Source organism: Callionymus lyra, chromosome 2 (genome assembly GCF_982586985.1).
Source record: "Callionymus lyra chromosome 2, fCalLyr1.hap1.1, whole genome shotgun sequence".
In the NCBI taxonomy this organism is placed as follows: domain Eukaryota; kingdom Metazoa; phylum Chordata; class Actinopteri; order Syngnathiformes; family Callionymidae; genus Callionymus; species Callionymus lyra.
Genome location: NC_141819.1, coordinates 43,390,138 through 43,409,142, shown reverse-complemented (window position 1 = coordinate 43,409,142; position 19,005 = coordinate 43,390,138). Strand labels below are relative to the sequence as shown.

Sequence of the window (19,005 nt, the reverse complement as noted above, 5' to 3'; positions counted from 1 at the left end):
GGCGACAAACTCGAGACATTTTAGGAGGACGACCTGAAACTATAAACTAATTCCGGTAATAAAGTTGATTAGCAAACATTAGTCGCAAATCAGTATTGAAACAGAAAAGCAAAGACTTCAAGGTAATATTGTTTTTCTTTTGCGCGAACATATTTGTTAGCATGATGTGGTGCTATAGCATGATGTGTTGCTAGCGAACACGTCATCTGCACCACAATAAAAAGTTTGTTTGTTTTAATGTAATTCCATAAATGCTAGACTTGACATCATGCAACGTTCAGAGTAGGTGCATATATAGCAGAAGTTGATACTGTGGATTGTGTAGAAATAGTACTACTTTTGTTTTTTCGAGAGGTAAAATCAAAACTTTATTTGTTGTTGTGTTCGCTGTAACTACTACGTGTAGTTATTGGTATTAATAAAGAACACGTCTTACAGGGAAACAAGTTGTTTTATTTGTCCTATTGTGTTCAGTGTTAACGCTGACGTGTGTTTATACATAGTAACAATAAAATGATACATTTTTATTGTGGTATTCACTCCTGCTCTTAACGCCTGTGTTTGTTTTCCTGTAGTTGTATTATAAAGTTCTACCTTAAAGTGGTGGTGTTCATATGCAACGGTCACAGGCTACCACCAGGGAGCGCTACTATCCTAGCTAAAGTAGACCAAGGACCACTCATGACTACGACTGTATGAGTTGATAATGAATTTAAACATAAGGTGGTTTAAGGAATTACAATTTTTGAATAACTGGTGATTTCCTTTTCTTTTGCAGTATCAGGACTAGTCAAGCTAACTAAGAAGTGAGATGGTCACCAGGGTTATAAGACAACATGTGTCCACTACAACCATCAAGAAGAAAGAAGAATGTGAGTTAATTATTAACACTTACACAAGAATTGGGCAAACATGATTCCCAAGGCTGTTGATTAAATACAGGGGTCATAATGGGAAGATAGACTTTCTTTCATTTGGGTCAGAATTGTCCATTATTGAAATTATTGTTTCTTTTTTTCCCCAATGGTTCAGTTATAATTATAAAAATATTTGACATTTTAAAGATGAATACAACTTTGGCGCATTCCGACTCTGTATTTAAGTGGTGGGAAAGGTTCCTGGGAATAATTCCAGAGTGTTTTGTTGCAACGCCTTTGCACATTTTTGTTGATCCACATTATCAAGGTTTGGTTTGCTTTTAACTCAGACGCCTGAGAACATAGTCCGTGGTCAAATACAGGTCATCTCCCAGGTGTCTATCACCGGGTTCGGTGACACGCTCATGCTAGAGTCATAATGATGGAGAGCGCAGTCATTGGGTTCAGATTTGTAAATATTTGCCTTTAGATTTTAATCTTAAATGTTATCAGCGGCGCTGCAGTTTGTATGTGCATGTGTCGAGTGTGTCAGGTATGTAAACATGACACACTTTTTCCTCATTTGTATCGTGGATCACTGTGTATCTATAACAAGCTCCAAAAAATCATCTTCTGCGTGTCGCACAATACATGGAGTAAACATTTGAACAATTCTACTAAACACCTGACCTGATAATTTATCATGAGGAAAATCAAAGGAAGTTAAATGGCCTTTCAGAAGTTTTCAATAAGACGTTAATTACATTCTCCGGGGTTATGAAACATGGCGCTCTTTGTGTCCTGAGCAAACGTTATCTTTGAATACAGCTGCCACTCTTGACTGATAACTCCATAAAGAGTGTGAATTTCCACTACAGCAGTCTGGAGCTGGAAAAGGCTGACACACCCAGCTGGGAAGTGGTTAGTTACACTCCAGCATTCTCTTGGTCCCAGTAGCTACCTCGTGGGAAGACTTTGAAGATGAAAACTGTCATTATGTGGAGCAGTGTTTAGTGTAAGGTGTACCAGACCTGCGTAAGTCGAACCTAGTTGTGTTTATTCAAGATGAGCCCTTTTAAATCATTGAATGTTTTTTTTGTTAAACTGAAACACCTTTGGCTACAAGATTTACGTTAGTGCATAGACCAGGATCAGCCAGGGTCCGCCCTGCAGGGAGGGGTGAGTGTAGGATCACAAGAGAAGCTGTGTGTTTGATGAAAAGGGCAAGAATTTGTGTCAGAGCCTGAAGGTCAGGTGACTCTTAAGCTCGGCTATTGTAAGAGCATCACTTGATAAGTGAGCTCAGTCCTGCTTATCATCTCTGCATCTGCTGTCTCAACACTTTTACGAGAAAACATTGCATTTATGTCCTATATCCCCTTGAAAGTCCGCTTTGAAATCAATCAGAAGCACCACCAGTACTGTGACCAGAATATTAGGTTCTGATTGTACGTGATTCTGTAGTTTATACATCGTCATCCAAATTATAGTCTGAAAATGATGTGTGTAGTGCAAGAAAAATAAATCAGTGGTTCTGGGGAGATGGAGAGGACGAAGGCGAGTAAGAACTTCATAGTTGATGAGACATAGAAAGAGAGCCCAGTGTATAAGAACTCCTCCCGCAATCTACACCTACAGCAGCAGAACTCGGGGCCTAACTACAAGCTTAATCGGCGGTAAACATGGTTTCTCCTACGTGTCCTGGCTCCGACCACAGTTCTTGTTTAAAACAATAAATAAATAAAGGTTGATTCAAATGACCCTTTGAACATTTCTTTAATGAAATTATTGTGGAAATGATTTTTCTTTCTTTTTTTAATAAAACCTTTTCAATAAAAACGGGAGCAGAGAACAAAAAAACATAAATATTAATCCTGACGGCTTTTATCATTTTTAAGCAGTTTTCTCGAATACAAATATCTAAAAAAAATGACTTTGTCTTCATGTGATATAACCTAAAATTGTACTGTATAAAAAGTGTGTGCATGTGATAAAGGACAATTATACCGAATTTAATTTTGAAAGACATTTAATTGTGTCTTTGAATTCTGATAGCGAACACTACCTCAGATCACACTGATGACATCGTACCACTTGTCCTGACATCTGCTACTCAAGAGCTTTTGGGCTGCCGCGCAGATGTGGACGTCAATTTAGAGAATCCATACAAGCTGCTGCAGAAAGAAGTCATCATACAGGATATAAAGACAAGAGCTGCGGTGTCCGATTTCAGCCCTGTGAGGCAGATAGTGCAGAGAAACATTAAGATAATAAATTCATGAGAATGTAAAAACCTTTATTGGCGCATGCATTTTGTTATGTATCATCATGTTTAAGTTGAATAAAATAAAATGAGATAAGATTTATTACTTCATACCTGCTGACTTAAGAGTACTTTACTCTTTCTACTTTACTTTGTTCTTATCAGCTACCACAAATCAGAAGAAATAGCTTCAATTAGCTGCTTAAAATACCCCCGACTTCAAAAAGATCCTCATGTGCTTCGCTTAAGTACTTCAGTTTCATGCTGCTAAATTCAATCTATCCTTACCCTTAATTGGATCCTTCACGCCGCTAAAGCTGTTCTTTCAGATTATTTCTAAGTGTTAATTATTCCAGATTAATTGCTGTTGCTATGGATGATATTATTAAGTGAACAGTGTAAACCCCCCCCCTCTTTTTAAGTCTAAATTAAAGTTAAAAATGGAACTCGCATTTTGCCTTTACTACGAACCAGTGAAGATAAATTATATTGTGGGAGGACACAGATACGAATAAAAGCCTCTCTGTCTATTTAGAGGGCAGCATTAAGATAATTTTTTTTCCTGTCTCCCCAGGATTACACAGAGGACGAACTCTTGCTTGTGTTCGACAGGAACTTTACGTACGGACAGAATTTCTACTTGGTCATCACCCCAGCGGCCAAAAACAGAATGCTTTCAGTAAGAAATCGATAGGACAGAAAGTTGTCTTTAGACAAACTATTTTCATCACAGGAGTAATTGCCACTGATTATTTCTTCATTATACTTGTAAAATGACAAATAACTGCAGAATACAACACAGCCAAGACACACCGTCGGGGAAATAATATTGATGATGAAAGGTTGGATCATTTTCTTGCTTGAAAAGATTAAAAATAGAATGAATTAATATTCACAGACACAGACAAAAACAGCTAGAATGTGTAACTTTTGAACTTGTGCTCATCATCAACCAGTTTTCATAACATGCCATGATCCCTAGATGGTGCAACACTCTTCATAAATTGCATTGAATAAGTATTGAAGGTGACAACTAGTGAGTGTGACTCAAAATTGTGGATTTATTAGTGGTGAAAGTTGATTTGTGTCATTTGTATTCAAGCAGATGCAGAAATACAAAAACAACTTTCACACATGCTTGTGAAAGAGGCCTTACAATAAACAGTTCTAAGTACTAGCTCTCTATTTCCTGTTTCTTGGCTGTACAGGCTCCAAAGCCAACGACACCAGCACCAGTTTTGAATGCAATGACCTCGGACAAAAAGCAGTGGATCTCTCTCGGCAGTGAGCACGAAATTGAGGAAGAGTCTGACGGAGAGTCGAGGGAAAAGGTGCAGCGGTACTTTTTAATAGCGCCATAAATATTTCATAAAGCCTGAAACTCCGTGTTCAATCTGTCAACAGCTGTTGTTCAAGTTCTCCAGAGTGCGCAGGAAATTTGGGATGCTGGTTTGCTTCAGCGACCGCAATACTTCAGATGCTACGGACGGCTTCATGGAGTGTGCCTCCTATCAGGACAATCGATTCAGCGTCAAGCGTCTGCAGAGGGACTGCGGGGTGCAGGCAGTTCCCAGAATCCTCAGCAGCACTGCTCAGACGGAATGGTAGAGTTTACCAATAAATATTTAATTGATTTTCACAACGTTGGGGAAAAAGCAATCTTCTCCTCCAGGCCAGAGAAGGTCTTTCACCTGTCCGGCGGCATTAGGAATCTAATATTTCACAGCTGACATGATGATGGCAGATAAAGACGCTCTCTATTGAAAACACATTTATCATCTGGATGTCACATTTCACTTGTAGCTTCTTTGTATCCCGCAGGAAGTTGCTGAAGAACAACACGACACAGTACACAGCAAGAGAGATTAGAAGAGAAGATGAAGAAAACTTACTTCATTCTGAAAACCTCAAAGAGTTTTGCAAAGTGGTGACCCCAAGGCAAGTCAAATGTTGACAGGTTTCTTAGAGTAAGAGAATATAATGGCAGGTGGATGGTTATGATTTGTGTAGTTACAGATAAACCTTTTAAATAGACAAGGCTGCTCAGTTTACCAGGAGGTTCTTAAGAGGTTCTCCTCCATCGCAGGATTTTGCTGGCACTTCAGCAAGAGGAGATCATGAATGTGTTTGTGGATGACTGGATGGCGTTGGGAACAGGAGCTCAGACCGTGGACAACTTTGGAAAAGTGAACCGAGATTTGATGATCTATCAAGTTTTCAATGTCCATAGTTTCATCCCAGAAAAGAAAATCAGTTGCATCAACTGGCACCCCACCATCCAGGGTGAGTAAGCAAGATAAATATACTTTATATATATATATATATATATATTAATAGTTTCCTCATTTGAACTGTAAGCTGTGGTTCACGTGGTCGTTCATCTTGGACATAGTTTAAATGGACTGTGATTTAAACTTTATAGCCATATTCAAACCTCAGTCAGAATCATATAGGAGATCTTAGCCTATCTGGTGTGGACACAATCCAGCCTGTACTCCGCGGAACAAGTGAATAACCGTAACACAAAAAGACTTCAGAAGGCAACACAATTAGTGGACAAAATGTTTTTCTAAAGTTGTTTAATTTAAATAATAAGATTAACAAAGTAAGGTAAGCATATTGTTGGCAGAAATTGCAATATTTAGATATAAACAACATAAAAGCGCTTATTCTATATTTAGGATATTTTGAAATGGTACATTTACAACTCATAATCACCACATGAGTTTGAAACTAAACAACAAATAGTGTTGGATGTGAACAAAAAGCTAATCTTGTGTAGCTGACATGTTTATAGTAGACATGTGCGCTGATGGTAAGTGTTGGAAAGACGAGGTTTGCTCTTCAATTTCTAGGAGTAATAGCCGTGGCTTTGACAGACAACATGGAGGAGCAGTTCAACGAGTCCGAACCTCCTGTCATACTGTTGTACGAGTTCTCTGACCCTTCCAAACCTCAGGTATGAAAAGTATTCACCGAGGCCCCTTTCCCAACAACAAGTCAGCAGGAATATTGAATGATAGCCATTTTTCTACTTCCATTCTTCACTCTTCACTTAGCTGTTAATTTTTTTTCTGTCACTCAAAACCAGTGTTGACTTCAGCAGAATTTAAGAGGGGGTGTATTGATCCAACCCCATCACTTGATCAATAGCTGACCTGCTCCAACTGGGAAACCAAATCTTAGAATGTAATCTGAGTTCTGCATGACGTACATCTTTTCTAGTCAATGAAATACTCAAGTTTCACAGCAAGGATGTGCAGAAGAAACTATATATGACCAACACATCCACGTCTACCTATTGCTGGGAGGGATATGGACACCACATCACTGATGAAGAATTACTCCTCCCGAGTCCATTTTTTGTCAACTGGTGAAACCAAATCTGCAGTTCGGATTCATGGATCAGATACTCAGGATATATAAATACTGCGAGGGTTCTTTTGTGTTGCAGTTGCTGCTGGAGTGTCCAGATGGTATTCTTGCCTTTGAGTTCTGCCCTTCTGATCCAAATATCCTTGTTGGCGGCTGTGTGAATGGCCAGGTACTGACTCCAGATGGATTCATTCAACAAGTCTCCCATGAAAGTTTTTTGTAAGAATGTATTCAAGTGCTGAAGTTTTACAGCAGGAAGGTTTCAGGTTAAATTCCAATTTAAGGCAACTCTTATGTTTTTAAGTAAACCCATGTGGAGTTTTTATTTCTGGTTTCCTTCAAAATGAATACAAGTACCTTCTCATACTGCATTCCTCCTTCCTGTGTTCCTTACTGGATATACTTTTGTAATTTAAATGAGAAGCGGGTTGATTAAATTGAATAAAAAATACGAAATTCAATACATGTTTAAAGCACTAAAAGTATCTGACGCATTCTCTGAAATGTTTGTCTGGTCACAAATCAAGTTGTTTTTTTTGGACAAGATATGTACAATTGAGTGCTTATAACAAAAAAAAAGAAGTAGAATTTGTTACTATTTATTATTATTACTATTATCTACACACTTTGAAGTGTTGTGTGTCGTGCAACTGATCCGGTTCTGTCGTAGGTTGTATTGTGGGACATCTCGTCTCACGTCACCCACCTGCAGTGTAAACAGCCTGCTGGTCAAAAGACATCCATCAACAGTGACACATATGTAAGTACCAGTATCTCGTCTCTAATGTGCACAATGTTGATACGATAATAGAAGGTGTTCTGTATCTTTAGTCATGAAGTTCATACACTTCTCAGTTACTCTCATTCTTTTTCTGAAAGATGATGTCAGATGCAGTGATGCAAGTGTGGGAGCTCAGTTTATACACATTTGCTGTAAAGACCGGTTGCGTTTGATGACGGATGTGTTGAAGCACCACGTCCTTTATTCAATCGGAATGTTGCTCTAATGGTTAGTTGATGTGAAATGAGCTGTCAAGGGCAGTTCTGCAAATGTATAATTTCCTGTCATGAATGTTTTCATCATTTATTATATATAAGTGCCTGAGGGGAGGAAGAAAATTACCCCTCATTCATCAGTCATGTCGGCCTCAGTACCTTTTCTCCTCACACTTCCGGAGTGTTAAAGCACCTAACGGGTGTGGTCAAGTCCAATAGATATAACTTGGCCTGTTGGAAGGTAAACAAAATGAGGTTGAATTTAAGTCAAGCAGCACAGTTAGGCACTATAAAGGATGGCTGTGGAGTAAGGGTGGACAGAAGGGTTAGGAAAGGAAGGATTATCATGTGTGACAGGCATATGGACTTCAACTGTGTCTCCTTAATTTCTACCAGGATTATCAAATCGAGAAGACAAGCGCTCAGCCTCAAAGTGAACACATCACATGGTCTCTGGAAAGTGTGCATGTCAAAGAGGAATCATTTATTAGAAAATATGTCTTGAAAAAAGGGCAGATATTCAAATGTTGGAAAAGGTGCTTATCAACAATTTAAACCTGCATTGTAAATTGTGCATTTAACAATGACTTGTTAATGACTCATTATTACAGCCTCCACCGTATAAGGTTTTTTTTTTTTCTAAAGCCTTAGGCTGGCAATTTAAGTATGATTTAACAAGACAAAGAAATGTACTTTATTAATGTTTTTGATCACAGTTGTGATACACTGAAATTAATGTAATTTTTACATATCCACAAAAGAGAATCAATCTAAAATAATCTAATGAAAATTTTTCATGGTTAAAAAACTTTCCTTATAGGAAAATATATCCTACGGTTCCAAAATTACACTTTAATAAATGTATATTCAGAAAAACAGCATTATGATATTTCATTTAAATTAAAAGATGTTCTAATTAAAAACGTTTGTATTGTACCTGTCATTGTTTGTTCTTAATTTTCTTTAAAAAATGTATGTATTATGGTGAAAAAACAAACACTATCACCATGTTAGAAAAACACTTTTAACACCTTATTTTCCTATTTGAATAGAATAGAATTAATAACTATTCAACATTTTTGAACAAACAGATTTGTGTTTATTCATTTTAAATTATGCCAATAGACATGATTTACATACTGTTTTCTTTTATGCCAATGTTTTTTTGTCTTTGCCCTTTGTGTAATGTAGGAATAGGACACTAAAAAGCAAGATCTCTGATCACCCCCCACCCCTGCATTTAAAAAGCCCCCAAACCCTCCCACCTCAGCCAGAATCTGTTTGCTGTGTGCTTTTATCATCTCTCCAGTGGAACAGCTGTCTCCATCCCTCTCTCTTGTCTTTGCCTTGCCTTCATTCTCTCCTGTGCACCTCCCTCTATTATCCATCGCCATATTTGCTCTTCATTTCCCAGAGCCAACAGCATCAGCTCACATAGTCCAGCTGTTACTCAAGCCCCTTCCCCTCCCGCCGTCTAGCCCCTCGTATCTGTCCCTCTTGCAAGATAACGCACAGACGAATCAGACCGAGGCTTATGTTTGCTGTGTCAATATAGCTTCCAGGTCGAGTGTCAGCGGCCTCAGCACCTGTTGAACGACAGAAACTACTAAAGTTTTGTGGCTGTAATAATTATAATAATTTCCTTATCATTCTTCCTTCCTGCTCAAGAATAACTAAGACTCGGAATGGATCCAAACTGGACCTAAATCAGAAACAAATATTGGAGAGTCAGTGTTGGAGTATATACCAACACTGACTAGAGAACAAATGGACCTCTGACCAGGACCTGGAATATGAACATTAATAGAAACTTTAGATGGTAGCATAAGTCTTAATAAGATCACAGTACATTGTATTAAGGCCCTTATGACTTTCTTTATGTCTGATCCAGGCATATGTAGAACCTTTGGAAATAACTGTAGGGCCCTTGATTAGTAATTATTATTTCTTATTTCTACCAGGTGTGTTCTTAATTCAAATTGGCCAGGATTATGGACATTTGGAAATGCGGTTATTTTGACTTGTTTCTCTTAATAAGGTTGAACAACCGATTAATAAAAGCAATACGAAGAATATTGAATTATATAAAAATCTGTAAATAAGGATTTCAATCAGCGCTGTCAGGCAAATAAATGACTCATTTATTATGTTTTATCTATTATTTAATTATAAATAGATTATGTCTTTAACAATCATACTATAAATCAATAAATATAAGAGTTGGAACAATCTGGTTCTCAATAGATGAGTTGTTTAAATCTGTTTCAACTCCTCTGAAATATACATTATTTACTTACCACTATTACTCATCTGTTGATGCTTCCTCAACCTTCTACAAGCTGTGCATGATAAGTTTGACTCAGTGGACTCTCATCAGGGCCTTGATGAGCCCAGAGAGAAGAAGACCCCACTGGTGCCCCACTGTGCCGGATCAGCTTTAGAGAACAGCCACAAAGCTCCGGTCACAGATGTATGCTGGCTACCCCGGACGCTCGAGGTTTGGAAACACACAATATCAACCTGACAACAACATTGTTTCTTCTATAGAACTAACTTGTAACTCCAGTTTTCAGCAGATGAAATGTAAGAACAAATGTTGTTTAAATGTGAAATATTGAGTCAAGGAGACTAGAAGAAAGAACCAATGAATCAATGATACATCACGTTCTGAGGTAGACCGTCATAAGTATTTACGACTAAATGGACTGAAGGTCTTGGCTGATCTAATAAATCAGTGGCGTTCTCTGGGTGTGCTCTCTAGATAATCACGTTACACACTTCCTGGTTTCCCCACGGTGCCTTCCTGCTGTTTCTGCATAGATTAGGTGCGATAAAGCACTGGCACCCATCTGGTTAAGTGAAACAAGGCAATCGTCAAAGTGGCCTCCAGGGAGCCTTTCTAAAGACCTTTCTTTCTGATCAGGTCACCAGAGGAGGAATACCAATGGAGAACCAGCTCAACATTTGTGTTCAGCTCGTCACCTGCTCCTCCGACTGGTGGGTCACTCCGCTGTGCTGTTCTGCTCCCACTAATTCTAGAAAGGAAGGCACAATACTGAACATTCAGGTGACAAACTTATTTCTCCTGACAGCTCCCTTCTGTTCTGGGATGTCCGGGCGTCTAAACCAGTGCTGGTTGACAAGATGATGACTCTGAAAAGTGTTTCGGACACGTTTAAACATTTGGACCGAACATGGAAACCCCTGTTCAAGGTTATCAAAGTTTCCTCCTTTAAAGTTCTCACCCCTTGAAATACAGATGTCTGTAAATTAAAAATGATTATGGAGTTGAACATGAAATTGAAAAAATACTTAAATCCTAATACCAATACTCTGTTGCACCAGATAGCCAATAATAATAAGAATTAATTAGTAGAAAACTCTCCGTGAAGGAAGTTATTGATATAGTTATTTTCCTGCTAAAACAAAAACATGACTTTACTGTTTTGTCGTGCTTTTATCTGAACAGTTTTCAGGTTTATTCAGATTTAACTGCTGCAGGAGGAAATCTAACGTGCAGGTGGTGTGTGTCTCAGAGTTGGTTGCATAGGGAGTTGTGTTTGCTGCCTGATGAGTCAGCATGTTTACATCAATAAATATAATATATCAGGCCTTTTTTTGAGCTTCAAATACTGCAAGGTATGACACTATAAAATGTTGTAGGTGTATTGTGACAAGAACTAGTATCCATTTTAAGCCATTTTTTTTTCTTTTTTTAGTCGAGGCCTCACTCAGCATCTATGATACTTCTCTCACCTCTGGTGCAGTTTATGTAATCATTAATGATAAGTAATTACAAATAGAGCATTTATCAATAGAGAATAAATAACATGACTGGAATAAATATGTTTAATAAATAAAAATGTTAAAAATAGAGAGTAGAGAATATTTCGATTTAATAGTAAGTTTAATAGTAGTTTTCATAAAGATAGTACTGGTAAGAGACAACATCCCAAGACAAAAACATACTTTAGTTAAGCTACTTTAGGTATTCTGTACAAACTGTACAAAATACTTAAACATAATAAATTTCATTATATATAATGAAAACCTTTCATGAGCCTCCATCATTCATCTGGTTGTAGTCGGAGCTTATAAGCAGTGTTGAAGGTAACTTCTTTGTCGGTTCTGCTCATGTCAAACTAAACCTTCCTCATCATCCGTCAGGTTTCGTTGCCAAAGATCAAGAAGGCAGGAGAATACGCCCCTTTGAAGTTCAGCCTGGATCACTACACCTGCACAGATAAGAGCGGGAGCAGCCCAGGTGAGGGATTTCCCGTCTGTACGGCCACATCAACGGGTTGGGTTACAGTTACACACTCGCAGTGACACACTCACACACCTGTGATGTCCTCAAAAAGTCCACCTCAAAGCATCACACTTATGTGCATATTTTATCATGTAACATGTGTAAAAAGTAAATGCTGCCTAAAATAGTTTCTTTACTCTAGTCAATCAATTCTAGAATAAAAAAAAAAACTGCTTCTAACTTTTTCCCACAAGCTGAGGTATTTCTGCAAGACTAGTCTAAGTGTGAGTAACTCCTATAGATGTTATTTACCGTCTGCCTGATGAGGTCTTAACTTCCTCAAAGTGCTTCCAAAAAATGATTGAACAAAACCCAAGGAAGAAATAATGACATAAAAGAAATCTGTGTTCATACTTATAATTAAATATGTTAAACTCTGGAAGTTCAATATGTCAAAATATGTAATAAATACAAATCTTATCTTATCTTAGTCATCTTAATTTAAATATTTGGGTGAATAATACAGAAAATGTAAGTTCATTTGAAGTAAAACACAGTTAATCTTCAATCCTTGCAAAGTGTCAATATGTAACTATATTAAAGTTCTGTCGTGAAATTCAGATCACAGGTGTAAAATGATTGAACTAGAAACGTCCAAATGTTGCAGCAAATAACATAAGATCAGTATAATTGTTACTTTGTCCAGGCCTCATAATAATGACACTGAAATACCTTTGACTGTTCTGTACCCATCCTGACATCATCTCCTTTGTCTTGACATGTGTTTGGACAGTTGAGCGAAGAGACCAGTTCATGCACCTTCGTCTCTCCTCTGGTTTCACAGCACTTTATTAAGTGATACATCCACAAAAAGGCTCTCATAGTTGTCGAGTATTAGTTGTGCGACTGTCAGCTCTTTGCAATCTGCCGGCGCGGCACTGGAGCAACAGAAGATGATTGTGTTTGTGTGTCCTGGCTGGTCAAGAAGAGACGACTCTTTGTCCGCCGGGAGGTCCGTCTCTAAGAACACGGCTTCGCTGCTCATCGAATTAATAGTGTCATTAACTCAGCCAATAAATCCACTTACTTTTTGGAAGCATGCTCTGTGGATTATAATGGCGTCCATTGTCGGGAAGTTGGCATCTCAACCCTTGAAGATTAAGTAAATAATGCACATCACTTGTTGACTGGACTGACCTCCAGTGTGTGTGTTATCTGTGCACTCATCTTAAAAGTGTGCCAGCAGATCTGATCTGACCTTCAAGGGCAAATCCAGCAGATTACAGCGGCCAACGCTTAATTGGGAGCCACAGATAAGAGAGTGTGAACGGACAGTCTTGTGTCGTCAGAGGACACAGTCCAGCTTTTGTCACACAACGGCCTTTTCCATCACGACTGCCCTTCTCCTTTACCTCGAGAATAAAGTTTTACCTTACCTTACCATTCCATCTTCCACAATCTTACTCAGCTTTCCTTCACATTCTTCTGGTGGCTCACCTTTATTCTTTGTGGTCTTTGTGCTAAAGGTCACTCTGCAAATCTTGCTGACTCGTCAACAAAGCCTTATTCTTCTCCATGTTAAAAGTCGCATTTGGAGCTTTGAGATCACATCAAATAAATCAAGCAACCACGTTTTTTTTTTTAGCAACAATGTAAATTAATTGAGAATTTTAATTTTGTTTTTACAAATGATGCACTGTTATATTAATTTGGGCGAAAAATGTCTTCATATTTAAAAAGTTGATAAATTATTCATTGATGATTTAGTTTAGGCTTAAAGAGTAGTCATAGTAGTCAACACCCGGGCTACATTTTTGAAACAAATTTATGATACAAATATTGATCAATTAAGGATTAAAAAATGGAAAAGCATAATTTAAAAAAAGCTTGTTATTACTTGTTACATGTAATCTCCATTCGAGTGTTTCTTCTCCCTGAAATTATAATATTTTCATTCATTTAAATTTTCTGATAAATATTTGTTTCCGTTTTACCTCTTCTATTACGATTGTTTTCTTTGCTTTTATTTTATTTTATTCACTTATTTCTCCTATATCATTCTTTTATTTTTATTTTCTCCTCTACGTTCCATAATGTGTATTCCCTTTCAACTGTCTTCTTGTGTTCTCTGCAAAGAAGCGTCACACAACCATGGTTTGGAGGTCCCTGTCTACAATCAGCTCCGAATGCCATCAGCCAAAACTCTCACTCCTTTGGAGGACGTCAACACCAAGATGTACATTGGAACAGAGGTAGAGCACAATTGCTGAAGAAAAAGATTTCAATACATACAAGAATGAAGAATACTCTACACAAAACAGCTACTTGAATTGACAATTACGCTTCAATATGTTCCTCAGAGTTTAAATATAATATTTTCTTTCAAGGTTCAGGCATGTATTTACTCGACCAAACGTGTTTTTTTTGTGCAACACTTTCCCCTCAATAAGTCAAGCGAGTGAATAGACATCTGAGAAGAGCTGCAGCTATAAATAACATCCAGCACTATGAACGTTTATCCCTCGTTTCCTTCCACGGTGTCGCTAATGTTGATGTTTCACCGCCAGGATGGAGAGATTGTTTACACGGACTGGAAACTGGAGAAGGACGACGGCGGACGGCTGCGAAGTGAGAGGCTTTATTATGAGATGTCTTGAAGAGATGCTTGTCTTTTCCCCCGATAGCTGTATATACTTTATTGTTGCTTATCCTTGTTGGAGCTAAAGTTACAACAAAGGTTTGTGGGAGGAAATTGAGCCTCTTATTCTTTAATCTTGCATCTAGAAATTGCAAAGTCATATGAGTCGCTGCTTATGTGGGACCTTTCCCGTTAAATATTGACATTTATTATATTGAGCTAAAATGAGTGTAAGGTAGATATAACTTTATTGATCCCGTGTAATTCACACACACTAGAAACCAAATCCCAAAATGTCACTGTAATTTCCAAGCCATACGAGCTTGTGCTGTTGACTGAAGGTCGTTTTAACTTTCTCTCTTTCAGGTACAAAGCCACAGCTCTGCTATAACGTCCATCACTATTCGGTCAACACAGTGCAGCGGTCGCCTTTTTTAAAAGATGTCGTTCTGACCGGATCAAGTTGGAACTTTGCCATTTGGCAGGAAGGAGTTGTGGTAAGTAGACTGGAGCCTAAATTGGATTTCCCGAAGCAGGTTTATGACACACTGGGTCTGATGCACTGTAACAATCTGTGATTTCACCTCTAGGACGGTCCTGTTTTCCTGTCTCCGACCTCTGAGCAGCAGTGCACCGTCGCCTGCTGGTCTCCATCCAGAGCAGCTGTCTTCTACATCGGGAGAGCAGACGGGAATATCGAGGTGTGGAACCTGTTGGAGAAGTCTAGTGAACCGGTCCAGGTTTACGCTCATCACACTGACTCCAAGATCACCAGCATCAAACCCTGGACTGTCTCAGGTGAGGTTAAAGAAGCACAGAGCCTCGGATTCCTGTTTCTGAATGTCTGTTTCCTGACAGCCAAGCAACACCTCCTGGCTGTAGCAGATGATCACGGAATGGTTCGTGTTTTTGAGATCCCGAGGAAACATTGCATTCCCACCAGGAACGAGGCAAGACATTCATCCTAATGTGACACATTCTATCTATCACTGTCAGGGGGTTGTTTGACGACTGTGGGCTGTGAAAAGCAATCGTTGGTACAGTTGGGATTCTTGTGTGCTGAAGTCCAAATAACTAGTAGTTTTCTTCTTCAGTTGGATGTTTCTGCTTCTAACCTGCATGTCAATCCCTCCTGCAGATCAAAACATTGAAGAAGTTTCTTCAACTGGAAGAGGAGAAGCTGAAGGATTTCTTAAAGAGGGGCCACGACTGGAGCGAAGAGAAGAAGGCGACTGAAGATCAGAAGAAGAAAACAGTCAGTAGTCCTGCAGTAAAAAAACATACACACAAATGAAATCTGGAGTCTTAGAAAAGAAAAAAGGTGGCGTTCTGTCCACTTCAGCAGACCTCGTGTCCTGAGTTGAACTCCAGAATCACGGGCGTTTTCCCTGAATAGTCCAGCGAGGCTCACAAAAAGACTTTTATTGAGCCGGTTAAGTGTGTGAGGCAGTTCAAAGTTGACATTGTAGCAGCAGGAGCAGACCGTCCCTCCCTCCTTCCTTTTCTTTCACCCTCTTCTGTCCCCAAACTCATCTTTTATTCATCCACGTGGTTATTGGAGCCGGAGCAGCAGAAGAGGAGAGCCACTGGACTTTGTTTACAGCTATTTAAAGATAACTAAAGATCTGCTTAAAGATAAGATGTTTAATAATAAATTGTTGAATTGTTCTGCTTCTCAATCCACGACCGCTGCACTGCTGAATGTTGTGCAAAATATTTTTTTTAGTAGAATAAATAAATATGATCAGCATTTTATTATCATACATCATATTTATTTGATTCCTGGTAAGTAAATGTAAATATTAAAATGAGATTAATGTAATAAATATTTGAACATTATAAATGTTTTATTATTCTTATTAAATTATCAAGTTAATTATTTTTAAGATGTATTAGTAATATGTTTATATATTTTTTTTATAATATGTGCCTCTAATAAAGCTGTCTTTACCATGCCTCAGAAATGAACTGAACCCTGATAAAATCAGAAACAAATTTAGAAACAAATAATAACATAAATAATCATTTTAATTGATCATTATACTTCTTCATTATACTTGCTTGTATTTCTCTTTGTGATATGCCCAGTTGAGTTAATCGAGAGGAAAATGAAACGTTTTTCTTCTCATAAGGAACAAGAAGATCCAAGCAAAGTCCTTCATGAGAGTCCAGAGGAAAACAAGGACTATAAAGAGTTCCTGCTGTTGGAGGAGAAGATCCTGAAGAGCACAGGCCTGCTGCCGACCATCGCAACCTCACCACAAATATAAGAAACAACACACTCGGATCAGCCGTAAGATTGTGACCACTGACAGGAAAAGTGACATAAAATCATGTAAGTAACTCACAGTTGTGATGATACAGGATAAAGAAGTAGGTGAAGAAAGACCAGAAGAATGTCTGTGATGTCAGTCATGTTGCCAACAACCACCCAACAACCCATGCTTTTCAACACCAACCTGGAACAACTCACCCAATACCCTCTGACATTTTCTCTCCTTCCTCCAAAACTAAGAAACTGGGCTTTTAACTGGTTCGCCCCAGTTTAAGCATCAGTGAACTGGCTTTCTGTGTTTTTTAGTATTGATTTGAATGTTTACTCATTACTTTAAAGGGCAAATAATGTGTTGATTTAAGTGTCTCTTAAATTGATCTTGGATGAGCTAAGCCCATTATAACGTCACAATGGATCCTGCTCTCATAACCTCTCGTCCGCAGAGATTTCAGAGATGAGACTGAGTCTGTCCCTTCTTTTAAATCTCTTTTAAAACACACTTTTACTGACTGGCTTTTATGTGATGTTGTCTTGTAACTCTGAACTGGAATCACTAATGGGTTTTTATTTTATTATAGTGAACCACAGATCTAGAAAGATGTAGTGTAAATATTTGTGGAAAAATATGTAATGAAATGAGTGCATCAAAGTAATCATTTTGCAAATAAAACATTTTTCCAAACATTGAATGTAATAAAAATGAAGCTACCAAAAGTTTTTCATATTTGAAATTAAAATTTCTCAACTTCTTTATAAACAAAAATAGTTATTAACTGAATTAGTAATGAGATGAATATCAATAACAGAAATAATGTTATATTATACATGACTAACAGATTGTTCATGTGACACACATACATGATGAGAAAACATAGATGACATATAATGTAAGATCAATAATCATTAAAATAACAACAACTTAAATGTAAGTATTGTTGTTCAGTGTCATAGAAAGTTATAAATAAGGGGCAGAATATTTAGAATGTTTTTTCCATCTGTTCGTTTTCACTCTCAAAACACACCTGGATGATCATCATCAAATGGTTTCATCACAGTTGAACATTGTTTCATTACAGTTGAAAGTTGTTTCATTACAATTAAACATTGTGTGATTGCAGTTGATTTTTGTTTTGTTTTTATTTTATTGCAGTTTATTTTAATTGTTTTATTACTGTTGAAAATGGTTTAAATATATTTGCAAATTATTTGATTACTGTGAACATTGTTTAATAGCATTTGAAAATTGTTTGATTACAGTTGAACATTGTGTGATTTCAGTTGAAAATTGTTTTATTACTGTTGAACATTGTTTTATTACTGTTGATAATTGTTTACATTTATTTGTAAATTGTTTGATTACATTGCATTATTGTCGGTTAAATACAGCTGTAAATGTTTGATGGTTGTTGAACATTATTTGATTGCTATGTGACCCTGCTCTGGAAAAGCGCTCTACAAATATAAATCACATACTTACCAAATATATACAAACAAAAGTCGTGTATGATCTGATGTTAATGATTCTATGAAAAACAGTCAAATATATTGAAACTGGTGTTAAGAACACGCTTAGATCGAACCAAATTAATTTCTTCATTGATTTCAACTTTGTTAATGATTTCCAAAGAAAGGATCAAAGGACTGAACATATTCTGTCCCGCTCAATCTTGGGTATCACTGCTCTGATCCTGGGTCAGGGAAGGGTCACTGAGCGAGGCGCAGATTGAGTTACTGGGTATCACTGCACATCATCTCTCACGTCATCTCCTGGAGGTCTGAGGAGAGTCCAACCTCTGACCTTGAGAGGAAGTCCTTAAGTAGTTTTCTAATTTCCTGACATTGATTAGATGTAGTGAGAGTGTTTTCTGTGAGGGATTATTGAAGGAGTGAGACCATCTGTTGCTCTGTAAAACAACAGTCTGTGTATTACATTAGATTGTCGACTGTAATGAAAAACAATCAAACTCATATCCTGCCACTCATGGATACATCAGCACCATGGTTCATAATTGGAGCGAGAAAAAATGTTGTTTTTGTTCCGCAAATGTTTCAACTTTGCTCATTTTTCATTTTCCCAGCTTCTCATGAGGCACCTCCAGGTTAAAGTTAGGACTTCCAAGAGAGCCGGGTCCACCACAGGTCAAGGAAAATCCAAAGCAATATTCAGAAGTGACAGCCAGTACATAATGGGTCGTAACCGAGGCGAGGTGGGGGGTTTGAAGGGCGTGCAGATTATAGCGGCAACTGTCCAGGGTTTTTCTCTGAAAGGAAAATGTGGTTTAAGCTCATGAGAAGGAAGTGAGGAAGCAGCAGATGGAAGACAACAAAAGTGCAAGGGTCCCTCTTCACTCG

The 19,005-nt window shown here is 37.9% G+C and overlaps 1 protein-coding gene across 3 annotated transcripts; it reads left to right on the top strand.

Moving 5' to 3' along the window:
* Window positions 1-32: 32 nt before the first annotated feature.
* Window positions 33-17,770, top strand: dnai3 (dynein axonemal intermediate chain 3). 3 transcript variants are annotated; one of them, XM_087785380.1, is made up of 23 exons: window positions 33-122; window positions 576-693; window positions 779-872; window positions 3,695-3,799; window positions 4,329-4,451; window positions 4,525-4,724; window positions 4,942-5,058; window positions 5,207-5,403; window positions 5,976-6,079; window positions 6,575-6,664; window positions 7,166-7,255; window positions 9,869-9,988; window positions 10,415-10,488; window positions 10,584-10,704; window positions 11,659-11,755; window positions 13,877-13,992; window positions 14,308-14,368; window positions 14,745-14,875; window positions 14,969-15,176; window positions 15,237-15,328; window positions 15,517-15,633; window positions 16,511-16,671; window positions 16,743-17,770. In XM_087785380.1, the coding sequence occupies exons 3-22, from the start codon at window positions 837-839 to the stop codon at window positions 16,646-16,648; spliced, it is 2,337 nt and encodes a 778-aa protein (XP_087641506.1). In that variant the 5' UTR covers window positions 33-122; window positions 576-693; window positions 779-836; the 3' UTR covers window positions 16,649-16,671; window positions 16,743-17,770. The 3 variants fall into 3 exon arrangements, with proteins under 3 accessions (XP_087641506.1, XP_087641507.1, XP_087641505.1); XM_087785381.1 differs by lacking the exon at window positions 576-693 and having other exon boundaries at window positions 13,880-13,992; XM_087785379.1 differs by lacking the exon at window positions 576-693.
* Window positions 17,771-19,005: the final 1,235 nt, after the last annotated feature.

Bases quoted from the DNA above. Each gene is read 5' to 3' on its own strand.
- dnai3 (XM_087785379.1), top strand. From the start codon at position 837: ATGTGTCCACTACAACCATCAAGAAGAAAGAAGAAT. The intron at 873-3,694 runs GTGAGTTAATTA...CTGTCTCCCCAG, and splicing joins CATCAAGAAGAAAGAAGAAT to GATTACACAGAGGACGAACT. The intron at 14,876-14,968 runs GTAAGTAGACTG...TTTCACCTCTAG, and splicing joins TTTGGCAGGAAGGAGTTGTG to GACGGTCCTGTTTTCCTGTC.